The following is a 14,945-nucleotide window of genomic DNA, read 5'->3' as shown; positions in this document are numbered from 1 at the left end:
TTTACAGAGGAACAAACTGAAATAGAGGTAAATGAAAGGTCTTGCTCTGCATCCCACAGCTAGTGAAGTTTCTGAGACAGGACTGGAACCTTGGTTTTCTGACTCTAAGTCTCAGGTATGACCCACTATACCCCCAATGCCTCTTCTGCTATTCCTTAAGCACACTCTGAACCAGAGAGTCTTAAAGGGGTCCATGAACTTATTTCTTCAATATTTTAATAACTGTATTTTGATATAATTGTTTTCCTTTATTGTTTTATGCATTTAAAAACATTGTTCTGAGAATAATGCATTAGACCAAGCTTAAAACCCAACTAGAATACTCAAAATCACTGGATTCTTCCTGCCTGTTCTCTTTGATGCTGGGCTCCTGCTACCCTACCAAAGCCTGCTGCTGAAGCAAAGCTGACCTCATCACTCTCCTATGAACAGCGGATACACTCCTGCCTCTGTCTTTGTTCAGAGTGTCTGACTTGCACCTAGAATGTCCTTCCTCACTTCTCTCTTGATCTCAGCCTTACACCATATTCCAGGTCCAAATGGAGCCTTTTTTCTTCCACTATCCCAGCCAAGAGCAATCTCTCTCTGTGAAAACCATGACTGTGCAGCCTGCTCACTTGGCACTTACTAAAAGCTATTTTCCTTCTTCTCCTTGTCCTGTGATCTCATCAGTTTTGGGAACTCTTAGTGAAGAAACTCCTATCAATGCAAACTGGCACCTAATTATAGTCATAAGACAATTTTTAGGGGGCAATGAGAAGTTAAATGACTTGCCCAGGGTCACACAGCTAATATGAATCAAAGGCAGAACTTGAACTCAGATCAATCCTGACTCTGAGGCCAGTTCTTGGTCTACTCCACCACACTGGCTCCCATAGCCTCATTAGGAGGTTATATTTGATTCAAAAGTAATAGGAAGTCACTGCAATATATAGAGCAGTGATGCGAGGAATGACCTATGCTTTAGGAAAATCTCTGGCAACTATGCAGAGGGTGGATTGGAGTCTAATTAGAAAAGCTAATGAGGCTATGAGAGGCAGTGTGGGGTAGGGGTCAGGGAATTCTAAGGGAGAGACTGCTACTGGCTGGGGGGTCAGGGAAGGCTTTCTAGACTCCCTGCCTCAAATCTCCCTACTCCATTCCATCCTCAGCACAGCAGTCAAAGAGATTTTCCTAAAGCCCAGGTCATTCCTCATGTCACTATTCAATGCACCGCAATGGCTTCCTATTACTTATGAATCAAATATAACCTCCTTTGTTTAGCATTTAAAACCCTTTACAACCTTAGCCCTTGCTATCCTTCCAGTCTTTTAACACATTACTGCATAGTCCAGTCATAAAGAGCCCATTTGCCACTCTTCACAAAACACTCTATCTCTTGTCTTGGTTCCATTCCACGCTGGAATGATTCCCCTCACAACCTCTGCCTCTTAGACTCTCCCTGGTTTCCTTTAAGACACAGAACTTGCAGGAAGTCTTTCTGAATACTCTCAGATGCTAGTTCCTTCTCCTCTAAGGTATTTCTGACCTGCTGTGCATTGATCCTGTATGTACTGATTTACATAGATGTGGTCAGCCAGCCCCATTAGAATCTAAGCTCTATGAAGGCAGGGACTGTTTTTACGCCTTTTTTGTATCCTTAATATTTAGCACAGTTCCTGGCACAAAGCAGATGCTTACTAAATATATTACTTTATGTTTATGTTATATATCCTGCTTCCTCAAGAATGAAACCTCCATAGGAATCATATCTTGTTTATTTCTTAGAGGGTTCAGTAGAGTTTCCTGCAAATAGTGGGTGGCAGTGCTCAGTGGTGCCAACAATGATCATGAGGGAAGGACCAGTTGTAACCAGTGCAGCAAATGGACACCGCCACCCCCACCTCCCATCTGGTGGAGAGATGGCAGAAATGCTCACGCTGCTCCCAATGAGCCCTACCTTGAGCAGCTTTTCTTTTTTGCGACGCCATTCCTCCCACTCATTAACAATTCGGCCCCAGAGAATCCAAGTGTCCTCCTCCAGGTGGCTGAGGTTGGACGAGGCTGAGGAGCTAGAGACCAAAGAAGAACCGCTGTTTCTCCGGGAACCATTCATGGAACGCATCGACTTAGAGTCGGCCTCCAGAAGCCTAGGTGGGAAGGAGGACAAACAGCACAGAAACAACCGTCACTGAAAAGCCGGCTGACTCCTCTCTCCTTCCTGGTCATTGGGTGCCATGTTCTTGGTGGTGGGGCTTGGGCTTCCATCAGTCTTGGGCCCTACTAGTCAGCCTTTGCCTGGGTGGGCCCTTAAATGCAGCTCGATGACACTGGAGTTTTAGGGGCCTTGTTCAGCAGATAGAGGGTAAAAAGTGGGGAGAGCTGCAGTGGCTATTGCAGGAGCAGGGTCCCAAGGCCCCTAACATCAGGCCAGTTCAGTAAAAAGCCAGTAAGGTTCTAGTCCAATGCTCATTTCATACTTCCCCACAATATTCCCTCTTCCCAGGACTTTCTGTCTCCTCTCCCTTGCCTCCTTGAATCCTCCCCTTTCTTCATGTGTCTACCTTGAATAAATAGTTTTTAAAGGGCAAGAAATGGATCCATGCAGGATTTTGTGTAATTTCTATATAGCATCATGTACAATTTGTCCCTTTAAGAAATACTTTAAGGTTGGTAAAAATGACAGCTCTTTTACCAGGCCTTACTTAGGAAGCAAATGTCCCTTTCTCCACTCACCGATTCTGTTCCTCTAGTTTGGCCAACAACTCCAGTTCATCTGGGCTGAGGTTCTCAGAATCTGACGTGGGGGAACAGGCAGGGCCTGAAAGGGCCTCATGGGAAGAGGAGTCAGGGCTGAGGGCTGGGCTCGCCATGCCGGGAAGGCTTAGGGTCTCAGGGATGTTCATCAGAAATGGTTATGGATGGGGGAAATTGAAGGGGAAGAGAAGAGGTTCACAGAAGGCCCAAATGAGGGAGGTTACAACTCCATCTGTAGTATGAGAAAAACATAGGTTTAGTTATACAAAATACTGACCACACAGTGTATGTTCAATAAATATCTGAGTGATTTTTATCTATATTCTCCCCTGCTTCCTTCAATTCTGTCTACATCAATAAGAGTTTACCAATCACCTCTTTTCAGCCCCACAAAAATTAAAAACATCATTTTCCTTTACTTACTGACCGATTAACCAATTCTCCCTAATCCATCCCTGCCCCCTTGCTTCTAGCCAAACCTACAAAGTTAGCCAGCATCCTTCTCATTTTCAGAACTTGACTCCTCTACATGGTATCATTGAAGGGGCAAAGATCAGAATGGGTCCTTAGGGAATAAGGAAGGTAATTTCCCTTGACACATAGGGTCACGGGTAAATTCTAAGAGAACAGTAGGCAACAAGATTTGATTTTTGAATATTCAAATTGTACCCAACTACCAAATACAACTCAACAGCCTCCAAGAAACAGATACTCCCCAAGCCTTAACAATACCCCATAGTACTCTATACCAACCATATTTTATAGTATTTAAGGTTCCTGCCAGAACCCCAAAATACACCACAGTGCTACAGAATACTGAAAGAATTTGGGCGCAGTGCCTAGAGAATATGGGCCATTAATGCTATGGATATTACTGTTTCTGCATTCCTTCCTGATCACCCTTGTCACCTCACCATCGTCTCCCACCATCCTGCCCTCCAAGCTGAACATCTGATAGTTCTCATCTCATTTACTAGAGTGTGCTATTGGCACTGACAGAGGCAATTACCACTCACCATTAATTATGTGGCTGTTTGTTAATGGGCCAAAAAGTCAGTTTTTCCTTAGCAGGGAGCCTAGGATTGATCAAAGCATTGGCAATTTGTCCTTTTGGTTATATGGGCCAAAGTCAGATGGCTCCTGATCTCATTCCTCCCTCCCCCTCTCCCCCCTTCCAATATCCAGTAGAACTCTTGGGACTCTGCTTTGGCACTCCTGATGAGTACCAAGGTTCTCACCTACTTAGGACCTCAGGATACCCATCTACCTACCTTTAAAGATACTGCCTTTTCACCTCCTGCTGGGAGGCATTTGTAGAATGGTCAATATATACCTTTACCAGATATAACACACAAGAAACACAGAGGACCAAGAGTCAAGATATGGGGGGCCTCAGCATCCTCGGTGCTGCTCAGCTAAACAAGTCCTATCTCTTTTCAGTAGGTGGGCCTAGGGATCAAAGCTTTAGAGATCCCACAGGTCAGATACAGCTCTGGGAACGAACTGATTATTACTGTTCCTGCTTTGCCACATTCACCATAACTGGGAATTGCTGAGGTCTATGGGCTATGGAGATGAGCATAAGAACCTAGATTCCTGACTCCTTCACATGCTTCTTCCATTATACCACATATTGCTTTTTCCTGCCCCAGCATTATGACAGAAAAGCCCTTGCCTTTCTCTGTGGGAAGAAAAGGAAGTGGTCACACTTAGATGGCTAAGTGAAGCCGAAGCTTCATCAATTCCCATTCACCATGTAGGAAACTCAAGGAACTTCCTTCCATTCTCCCCACAGCCTCCAAATGCCATGAACAACCTGCAAAACGGTTCCATTATCAACTTTCAAGCAAAGTAAATTCTTTCTGGAAATGCCCCCTCTCTCATACCTTCCTTTTGGCTTACAGTCCCAAGCAACGGGGCCAACTTTCCCACTGGATCTACATTTTTGCCAGTATGCTGACCCTCCTGTCCCAGAAACAACCTACCGATGAGTCCAAGGGAGATGTTTTGACTCAGTGAAGATGACTTCAGTCTAACTGGGGGTTAATCATTCTTAAGATTCTGAGAACGCAGTCCACTCAGGCGCTTCCTGACAGAGTCAAAGTCTGCAGCTGGGGCTGGAAGGAATTGAATTGTGAACAGAAAATGCTGAGTCCAAAGGATTCACCCAAGAATTTGGGGGGAAGGGAGGGAAGGAGAAAGGGCAAAATAAGTGCACAAGGGAGATTTCCAAACTAGCTGGAGTTATGGAATCATCACAATCACTGCCTACATTTGTCCAAGAGCAGCACACAACAGCGCCCATGTGGCCAGTGGAGATGGAACGAGGACTCTTCTGCTCTTTTTTTTTTTTTCAAACAAGGAGGGGCATTGAAACTGAAAAGGTGGAGTGACTAGGGAGGGGAGAAGGACCGTTCCAATATCCCTGATATCAGCTCTAGGAAGAGAACGTAGAAGTGCTGATTCCTTATTCCTCTCTCCCACTCTACTATATCAAATAAGATGAAGGGATCGCCTGGACTTGGGTTTCCAAAACAAAACTAGAGTGGGAAATTACTGGACATCAGCCAGGTGTTTCTCACATGAATGAGGAGTTTTTGCAGGGAGTTGAAATTATTAAGCAACATCAGTGTGAGATTTGCACACTTAAGGATAAGATGTTCATTAGACTAGCATGAAATTCACTTCCCCATCACTTCCCATAAAGTTATTGCTGCTTCTGACCCCTTAGCAATTTTCTATTCTGCTTGGGCACAATGCCTGGGCACTGGAAAAGTCTTCTACTGGCTATGAGATACATCCCTTCTCAACACTCACTGCTATGACCAGCCCCATCCTGAAATGACATCACAACCACCTCACCCAGAAATACTTTGGAACAGAGTTTGGGCTGCTGGCTTTTTTGCTATATATTTCATATAAGATTTCATCCTTCTTCAAAATGGAATCTCCGAAAATATAGTTATTTTTTCAGATCTTTGTACACCAACACAGCAAGGAGAATTCTCCCTGCCAAGAAGGATCAAGGAACCCAAATTTTCCTGTCTGTAGAAACATTTTAATTAAGTTCATGTTCTCCAGTTTCACCACTCTCCCACCTGAATTCCCTGCTCCTCCTCCCCCATCCTGAAATATGTTCCTGATCTCCCACTTAGGCCTATATAACAGGTGTTTAAGTCCTTAAGAACATAGACTCCTTCCCAGTTCAAATATCTCAAAGGGAACCACATTTTCTAGATTGTCTGACAAAGCTATTAGCCTTTAGAGAATCAACATACGCCAGGCATTTCCTGGATGATAACTGACTTCAATCTAGAGAGAACAGTCCAATAATCCCAATAAAATGTGATGTTCTTTTTCCTGGGCACTACTTTTCCTAAGAAACAAAAAAAAAAGTTTTCCCATCTTCAGGATGGCACAGTTGGAAACTCTCCTCTGACAAAAACACAGTCATTTCAGAATTCAATCATTGGTCAACAGGAACACTATAACAGTGTAACAACAGAAACCTTTCACTGGATTAACATAACTTATTTCTATCACCTCAACTGTGCTGCCTTTACCATCCTGTATCTATTCAGCTTCTATCCCTCTCATACCTTTTGGGAAAGATGTAAAAACTTCTTTAGGACTTCCAGGGTTAAAGTCTGTTTCCACAGTTTCTGACTTCTCTCATTGTTAGGATATGGTGAAGCAGAAAGGGAGCTTACAGGTCATCTAATCTGACTCCCTCATTTTGCAAATGGGGAAACTGTACCCAGAGAGGAGAACAATAGTGATTAAAGTAATTAACATTTATATAGAGCTATAAGTTTACAAAATGCTTTACATACATTATCTCATTTGATTCTTGGAACAGCTCTGGGAGGCAGGCACTTTAGGGATAATAATTCCCTAATATAATAATCATTTAGGGATAATAATTCCCATTTTACAGATAATTAGATTCACTTTAGAGAAGTGACTTGCTGATAGTCAGACACCTAGTGTAAGAGGTGGAAGGTCTCTCCTGACTTCAAATCCAGTACAATTCCTAATATATCGCAGCATCCCCTGGGAAGGAATTTGTCCAAGGTTACAAAGCAAGTAAGTGGCAGAGCTGGAACTTGAATCCATTAGAATCGGCACGGCAAATTGCTCTTTCTCATCTTATTCAGGCTCTCAATGCCCTTGTCTGATGATAGATGCTGGTTCACAGTAAGCTATTATTATCATTATTTATTATAACTATTAGTGGTATTAGTAACAACAGAAGCAGCATATCTGAGGTCCTAATGCCTAAAGAGAAGGACTGTCATTACTGGAATATTCCTTCTGACCTGGAAAGTAGGTTTCAACCCACACCTTGCAGGTTTTCAGCCTCTGTGACCAGTTCACTGTTAGCCAGGTTAATTAATCCTGCTGTTTCGGTTTCTTTCTGAGCATGGGAGGAGGGATGCACTTGTTAAGCTATGAAAGAAACAGCGAGATGATGCACTGATATCCAGAGCAAGGGTTCTTGGTTCCTTAAAAATCCAGAACCAAGGAGCTGGAGGATCAGATGCTATTCTCTTTCATTTTTATGTTTTGGTTAGAACCATATGGAACTACAAGAGAAGCTTTCATCAAAGCCTTATAAAAGCTTTGATGAGAGAACATGAAGAGGGGAGATCAACTCATCTCTTGAGAGTTCTCAGAGGAAGGGGAGATGAATTAGTCCAAATGACATCTGGCTATCTAACCTGTCTGCTTTTGGACTTGAGTTATATCTCTTAGGACCCAATCTACACACTGAAACAGAACCCTTCCTACATCTCATGAGAGTCAAATTAAAGAGCTAAGGTCATATGGTGTTCCAGAGTGAGTGCAAGATTTGGACTGAGAAGACCTGGGCTCAAACCCTGCTTTGCTTGGATTTGAGAGAATCACATCTCTTCTTGGAGCCTCAGTTTCCTAATTTATAAAAAGTAAATGAAGGGAGTCTCTCCTTGCTCTAAATCCTATGATCCTATGACACATACTTGCCTCAGGAAAACCCACAGTGGTCCTGTTCACAAAGTAAACATCTTTTTTTCTACTATGGACAGTTTTTCAATTTGGTGTCATCCTTTTAGATAGTCCAGAATGCTTGTACTTTCATGAGAGAATTTCAAATCCTATTTCCAAGTGCTACTCTTTCTCAGGGGCACATTCATATTCTTAATTTCTACTGTCTTTGTGATTGTCTTCCTCTCCTAATGGCTCTGGAGTTCTCCCCCAACTCTGCCTATGAAGGTGAAGCTATGAAGGATTCTATTGATCTTAGCTCCCTACTTCATACAGTGAAAGATAAAACACCCCAAGAGGCTGTTGTGCTGTCAAGAAAGCAGATGGAGATTCATCCTTTCTTAAGCACTTAACAGGCCCTCTCCCAATCTCAACTTGTTCTGGATTTCCTTGTATTATCACTCAAGACAGACTGACCTAATTCCTGTTACCTGTGATTCTGCCAGTTCCATTTCGGGCAAGATTTATGATCAGTCACAAAGGGTTAACTAAGGAGACCCCCATCTGAGATACAGCAGCAAAATTCACTTCATAGGCTTCTAATTTAGCTACCTAGCCATATACCATGTGGGAACGTTTAATAACAGAACTGAAATGGCCCTCCTTCCAAACTCCTACTGATTTCCTCTACACCGAACATAGATAACCTGGAGGGAAGAGAGGACAACACATTGCCACCTTGGTTTTGATAACTCCCACTATCTGGTGTCCAAAATGGGTGAAAGGATCCTAGAGATGACACTGCAATGGGCCTTAGAGCCATCGAATCCAAGCTCCTCATTTTATAAGGAAACGAAGGCACAGAGAGGTTAAAATGACTTGTTCAAGGCTCTATAGCTAGCTGGTAGCAGAACTGGGATGATATGAACCCAGGTCCTATCACTACAAACCTAGCACTCTTTCTACTGCACCATGGAAAGAAGAAGGAAAAGGGAACGGTAAATATTTGTTGGATAATTTAGGGCAGGGCTCAGCCCTAGGAATCCTCAATATTTTTTCCCCCATTTTTCTGACTGAGAAACTGAGGCACTGAGAGGAGACGGATTTGCTCAGAGGTGTACAGAGAGTCAACAGATTAGTCACCAAAGCAGCCTCAGGTTCCTTTCTCTCTTGGGGTTTTATAGCTCTTTCCTAAGTACTAATAAAGTATGTAAATCTGTTTCCTAGCCTGAGTGATATAGTCAGAGCTCTAACAGTTTGTCATGTTCATTCTCACAATGGCCCACCAGGAATGGGAAGCAGGGGAACCTGGCTGCTGTCAAACACTTCAAACTATCCCTTTCATCCTTCTTCATGCCACCTCACCAGTTCTATATAGCTGACTTGACTCTATCTAGTCAGCTTTCTATGCCAGCTGCTAACCCACATGGAATTCCTTCCAAACCACCCCACAGCTATCCACATGAGCTCATGGCAGCCCACAGGTCAAACCAACTGCTCTGGCACTGTCCTCTTGCCAGAAAGCAGAAACTGGGATAAAAGCAAGATGACAGACAGTTAATGCCACCTGGAAAGATGGAAACAGATAGCTTCTGACAGAACGGTAAGCTTTCTTCTGCTAAATCTCAATTCAGCCCAGAGGCAAGAAAAAAATGAAGTGACCTATTCACTAATTTTTTACCCAAGCCTTTTAGTACATTTTCCTTTATAAAAAATATGCCTTAACAAAGAAATGCCTGCTCTTGGCAGACTCATATCCAACCCCACTGTGCCCCAAATGCCACAACCTATTGAAGATATTTCATTCTGACAAAACAATCCAATCAAAGGTGAGAGACTCCATTCTTGCTATCAAGGTGCTGCCCCAATTAAGACCCACAGAAAGGGTGAACAGACTAATGCCATCTGAAGGTCGGCGTCATCCGATGGAGTCGGGATGCCACCCAACCAGTCTGGTCAGTCTTTAAGACTAGCAACTTATGTACCTCCTGCAGCTGAACAGACTGAGTTAGTGGGCTGGATAAGTGCTATAAACTGGGGTATATGTATAGGAGGGGAAATAGTGCTGATTCACAGAATCTCTGTGTTGGAAGGGACCTTAGGTATGGACTAGACTAGATGACCTCTGAATAGAACTCTCTGCTACAACATTCCCAACAAGCCACCATAGAGTTTTTTCTTTGGCTGACTGGTTGGCAAAATCCTTCTGCTTGCTTCTCCTTGACCTCTGCCCTTTTCCAAGTTTCTTCTCAATACTCTCTACTCCTGGAATGGCTCTCCTCACCTCCCCAAGTACCAGTGTCACCTTAGGTACTAGAGGTCAGGTCACACCCCCTTCCCTGTATGGTACCTCACTTGCCATAGGATCAGCCTAGGAAGTCATTGGTCAGACTCCAGACTTCTAAGGCAGGTTTACTTCCTTTCAATTCTGGGGTAAGGCTGGGAGGAAGTCTAATGACCAGAAAGAAATGGGGATGAGGACAAGGAAAGAGTAACATCAGCCCTGGAAAGAACCTCAGAGAGCATCAAGTCCAATCCCTTTGTCTTACAGATGAGAAAACTGAGATGCAGAGAGGTTAAATTACTTGCCCAAGGACACACACAGGTGGCAGAGGATGCAGAGCCTGCATCCTGAACCCGGGGCTTCCGACTCCCAGCCTGGTGTTTTGTCCTAACAGCATTCTGCCTCCTGCTGAAACCCAAGGTGGGAGAAGTTGGGGGAGAAGGGAGAGCCCCCATGCCCTTTGGATGGGCCAAGGGGAGGAAGACATGCATGGGGCAGTGGACAGCCACGGGCCCAGCGGGTGCAGTGTCTACCCCAGCCCCCTTCTCTCCCAGGGCCCAAAAGCCACGCCAGCCCACAGGGCTGGGCTCTGCCGGAGATCGGCGGCCGGACTCCTGGGTCCCGTGTCCCCAAACCCCGCGCCTGAGAATAAGACGGGGGAGAGATTTTAGGCAACTTCCCAGGGCCTCCCCGTTCCGCATTTTGCAGGAGGGAGGGGAGCAAGAAGGGGGGAGGGGGGGCGGAGAGCGAAAAGAGGTGGGTTCGAATCCAATTTCTGTCCCTGGCTCTGTGTGACCTTGGACCAGCCCCTTCCTCTTTCTGGACCTCAGTTTCTCCCACCTGTCAGACGAATACCACCGGCGTCCGGGGCCCCGGATGGGAGGGGGCCTGATGGAGGCGGAGAGCAGGAAGGCTCGGCCGGCGAGGGAAAGAAAGAGGGAGGGGTCCTGGTCCCTCAACCAGTCGGGAGGGGAGAGGGGCTGGGCCCGGGGCGGGGGTCCGGCCCGGCAGGTGCACCGTGGGCGCGGGGCCGGGGCCCGGGGTGGGGATGCTCGCTCCGTGGAGGCTCCCTGAGGAGACGCCCGCGCCTGCCGGCTCCTGGGAGCAGGGACAGCCGGGGCCCTACCTGTGCCACCGCCGCCGCCGCCATGGTCTCCGCCGCCGCCGCCGCCGCCTTCTGTTCTCCGGCTCCGGCTCCGGCTTGGGCCGCCGCCCCCTTCCTCCCTCCCACCCGCCCCCCGGCTCGTACCGGCCCCCTCAGCCGCCCCCCGGGACCGCAGCCGCCGCCGGCACTGCCGCTGCCATTTCACCTCACTGACAGGAGCCTCCGCCCCGCCCTACGCCCGACAGCGGACCCAATCCGGGAGCTCGAAACATCCCGGCTCCCGGTCTACTGACAAGAGTGACCGGGAGAATAGCCAACCAGGGGATACTCCGTGTTTACGTAAAAACATCACCGCCCCTTCAAAAAGGAGCGAATGGGAAGAAGGGAGACGGTAAAGGATAGGTATTTTTGCCTATGAGGATTTGGAGAGTAAATGAACGACATCTAGTGCAGCCAATAGTGAGAAAAGAACAAAGGAGAGAGGTGTGTCCCCAGAGAGAGGCGGAGGCGCTGCGGAGGAGGCTCCGCCTGCGAGCCGTCTTTTAGTCCTGTGACTTGGGCACCTGAAATAGCCATCAATCTACACCAACCTCGAACCCCACCAAGGAGTCTGATAGGTGTAACCAGTAAAGACAGACAGCCGAAACAGCCAATAAGGCGTCAGGAAGGAGGGGCGATATGACCAACCCAACTGCCTGGGTGTCACAAGTAGGGAAAAGCATTTGGAGTTGGAATCACAGGTCCTGGATTCAAGTGTTGATCCTCCTAGGTCCTGGATTCAAAATCCAAATTCTCCTAGTTACTAGTTTGTTGTGTGACCCCAAGCACTACACTTAACTTCCCTGGGCTTCAAATTATTCATCTGTAAACTGAGGAGGTTGGATTACACTAACTGTTCCATCTCCAGTCCTGTGACTCTGTGGTCTCCAGCACGTAGTAGGTGTTTTGTTCATTCCTGTCGGCCTCTCTGTGACCCCATTTTGGGGGGTTTTCTTGGTAAAGATACTGGAGTGGTTTGCCATTTCCTCCTCTAGCTCATTTTACAGATGAGGAAACTGAGGCAAACAGGGTTAAGTGACTTGTCCAAGGTCACACAGTGTCTGAGGCTGAATGAACTCATGAAGATGTCTTGCTGATTCCAAGCCCAGCACTCTACCCACTACATCACCTAGTTGCGTTCACCTTTGTTGTACAGAATTACTGGCCTTGAAAGCAAGAACTAGTCTTTTGCCTTTTTTTTTTTTTTTTTTTGGTATCCCCAGGGCAAAGCATAGTGCCTGGTATATCACAGGTGCTTAATAAATGCTTGCCGCTTGCCTGACTGACTGAGAGCTCCCTGGAACCCAGGGAACAGAATCCTACAAGCAGAAACGCCTTTGCCTTGTTTACCCCACCACAGTTCCACAAGCTGCTGTTGCTGCTCAAAACATTTTGACAGAAGTCACGAGCTGAGGTCAGGAAGATGGCTTGTTTTTGCCAGATCTGCAAAGTGAGGAAGGATGTGTCCCCTTGGATAAAGAGATTTCCTCCCCGGAAATGTCTTCTGCCAGAAAAACCCAGTAATTTCAGTGGAAGGAAGCAAAATGCCTGGGTTCTAGGATCTAGGGCCCCAAAGAAGCAGCCACATGGTGTAAAAGAAAGAACAAGGATTTAGTTGGAACAGGAGGACTTGGGATCTAATCCTGCTCCAGTCTCTCCCTCTGTCTCAAGTCGCTTTTATGAGTTTCAGCTTTATCCTGTCTATAAAATAATGATGTTGCACTAGGTCTGAGTTCCTTAACCCTCTTTGGGTACTGATCCTCCTTGGCAGATCCCCTTCTCAGCAAAATCTCTTTCAATAAATAAAGTAAAATACATAGGATGACAAAAGAAACTAATCAGTTACTAATCAGTATTGCAATGAAGTTCTAAAAAGGTTTTTTAAAAAGTTTATGAAAGTTGACACCCCTAAATATCTAAAAGTTCCTTATGACTATGAATTCTGTAATATTTTTTATTTTTATAATTTTATTCAAAGTTTTTATTCATTTACTTCTTTTTCCAACATTTATTTTTTATAAGATTTTGGGTAGTAAATTTTTCTCCCTCCTCTCTTTCCTCCCCAAGACAGCAAGCAATCTGATATAGGTTATACATGTGCAATCACATAAAACATTTTTCCACATTAGTCATGTTATAAAAGAAGAAATAGAACAAAAGAAAAAAACCTTTGTAATATTTTTATCAGATCGCTGCCCACAATGATCTCTCCTGCCTTGGAATGCACTAGATACTTTTTCTCATTTTTAATTTTCATTCATTTATTCAATTAACATTAAGCACCTGCCCTGAGCAGAGCCCTGCACTGGGTTCTGGGCAAGACACAAGACTTATAGAAGACACAGTCCTCATGGACCACTTGATATGAGAAGGATGATAAGACATGAAAACTGATCACTCTAATTACAGGATGGTATTAAAGACACAGGTGGAGGCTGCAAAGAAGCAAGTTTAAGGAAAGAAAAACTTTGTTTCCCAAGAGAATCTACCTTGACCTTTCTGGGTCCAAGAAAGTGATTCACTAGCAGAGAGCCTGGCAGAGCAAATTCTGAGATTCTGGTACAGAAAGAGACTGTCCTTCCCCTCCCCCCCCATCATCCAGGACCTTGATGAGCTTCTCTTCAGTGACAGAGCAGGAGCAAACATGACAGAATCAAAGAGACAATATTGGCATCCTGGCACCTTTTTTTTTGGAGGGGGGAAGGCAGGGCAATTGGGGTTAAGTGACTTGCTTGAAGTCACATGGCTAGTTTTGTGTTAAGTGTCTGAGGCCAGATCTGAACTCAGGTCCTTGTGGGTAGGAAGACTTGGAGAGAGAATGACCATGCCAGGGGAAATGGTTTATGCAAGGTTGGTGGAACAAGGAATTGATCCAGCCATTCTGTGCATACCTTTTATGCCAATGATACTACTACTAGGCATATTTTCTAAAGAGATCAGCATAAGACAGAAAATATACAAAAAATACAAAAATATTTGTAGCAGTACTTTTTGTTGTGGCAAAGGATGGAAACAAAGTCATCAGTTGACTAAACAAATTGTGGTATATGAATGTAATGGAATATTACTGTACCATAAGAAATGACAAAAGGGATGGAATCAGAGTAACATGGGAAGATTTATGTAAACTGATACAGAGTGAAGGGAGAAGTAGAAGGAACTTAATTCTAATTTTAAAAAAATGTGATTCCAACATAATTAGTGTTTTAAACTATGAGTGCTAAGGAAATTAACTTAAGAGAGTAATATACACTTGGGTGTGTTGGAGCCAGCTTTGGTTTGTTGTTGTTGGGGTTTGTTTTGGGTTTTTTTTTTTTTTTGCTTTGCAAGTTTCCAAGGTGTAAATGTTTATATTCAAATTTTAACAACATTTTTTTTTCCTGGAGTAGCCACGGTGAGAAGGAATACTGTGAAGCTGGCATTGACTAATCTAGTCAACAAGTTTGTATGCCTTCCGAAAGGAGTGAATGATAGGCTTATAACAATATGATTGCCACTTGCAAGAAAGGGTCATGCCACCATCATCAATAAGTATGCTCCTGTAATGGGAATGTAAATTTTTAAGATCTTCCCTGCCCTGGGCTTAAGTGCACCTGGAGCCTGTGGTGGGAGGCTTGTTTTTCAGGAGATACTTTGTGATTGGGCAGTGGGTCAGAAAGGTTATTACATTCTCTGAGCCAGGAGAAGGCTATATAAGCCCTGATGGGAGGCTTTGCTTTGGGGCTCACTTTGAGAAGTGTTGCATGATTTGACCAGATGAAACTCTGGGCAGCTGTTGTTGAGAGCTCCCCAGCTTTGAAAACCCAGATGTTAATG

The 14,945-nt window shown here is 44.9% G+C and overlaps 1 protein-coding gene across 8 annotated transcripts in view; it reads right to left on the bottom strand.

Moving 5' to 3' along the window:
• Window positions 1-11,229, bottom strand: part of EVI5L (ecotropic viral integration site 5 like) — a 63,836-nt gene extending 52,607 nt beyond the window's left edge. For 5 of the 8 annotated variants that reach the window (XM_069094571.1, XM_069094654.1, XM_069094773.1 and 2 more), the window contains exons 1-4: window positions 11,112-11,227; window positions 4,722-4,853; window positions 2,716-2,968; window positions 1,940-2,129 (exon numbers count right to left, since the gene is read on the bottom strand). In XM_069094571.1, the coding sequence (XP_068950672.1) occupies window positions 1,940-2,129; window positions 2,716-2,885 (360 nt within the window). In that variant the 5' untranslated portion in view covers window positions 2,886-2,968; window positions 4,722-4,853; window positions 11,112-11,227. Of the gene's footprint in view, window positions 1-1,939; window positions 2,130-2,715; window positions 2,969-4,721; window positions 4,854-11,111 lie in introns of those variants that run through there. The other 3 variants (XM_069094898.1, XM_069094482.1, XM_069094811.1) reach the window with 3 other exon arrangements.
• Between the last annotated feature and the right edge of the window lie 3,716 nt (window positions 11,230-14,945).

This window comes from Petaurus breviceps, unplaced genomic scaffold, assembly GCF_028583685.1.
Source record: "Petaurus breviceps papuanus isolate PSGF00001 unplaced genomic scaffold, PetGlider_PUasm1.0 103, whole genome shotgun sequence".
Taxonomy (NCBI): Eukaryota; Metazoa; Chordata; class Mammalia; order Diprotodontia; family Petauridae; genus Petaurus; species Petaurus breviceps.
This window is presented reverse-complemented; position numbering and strand designations above follow the sequence as displayed.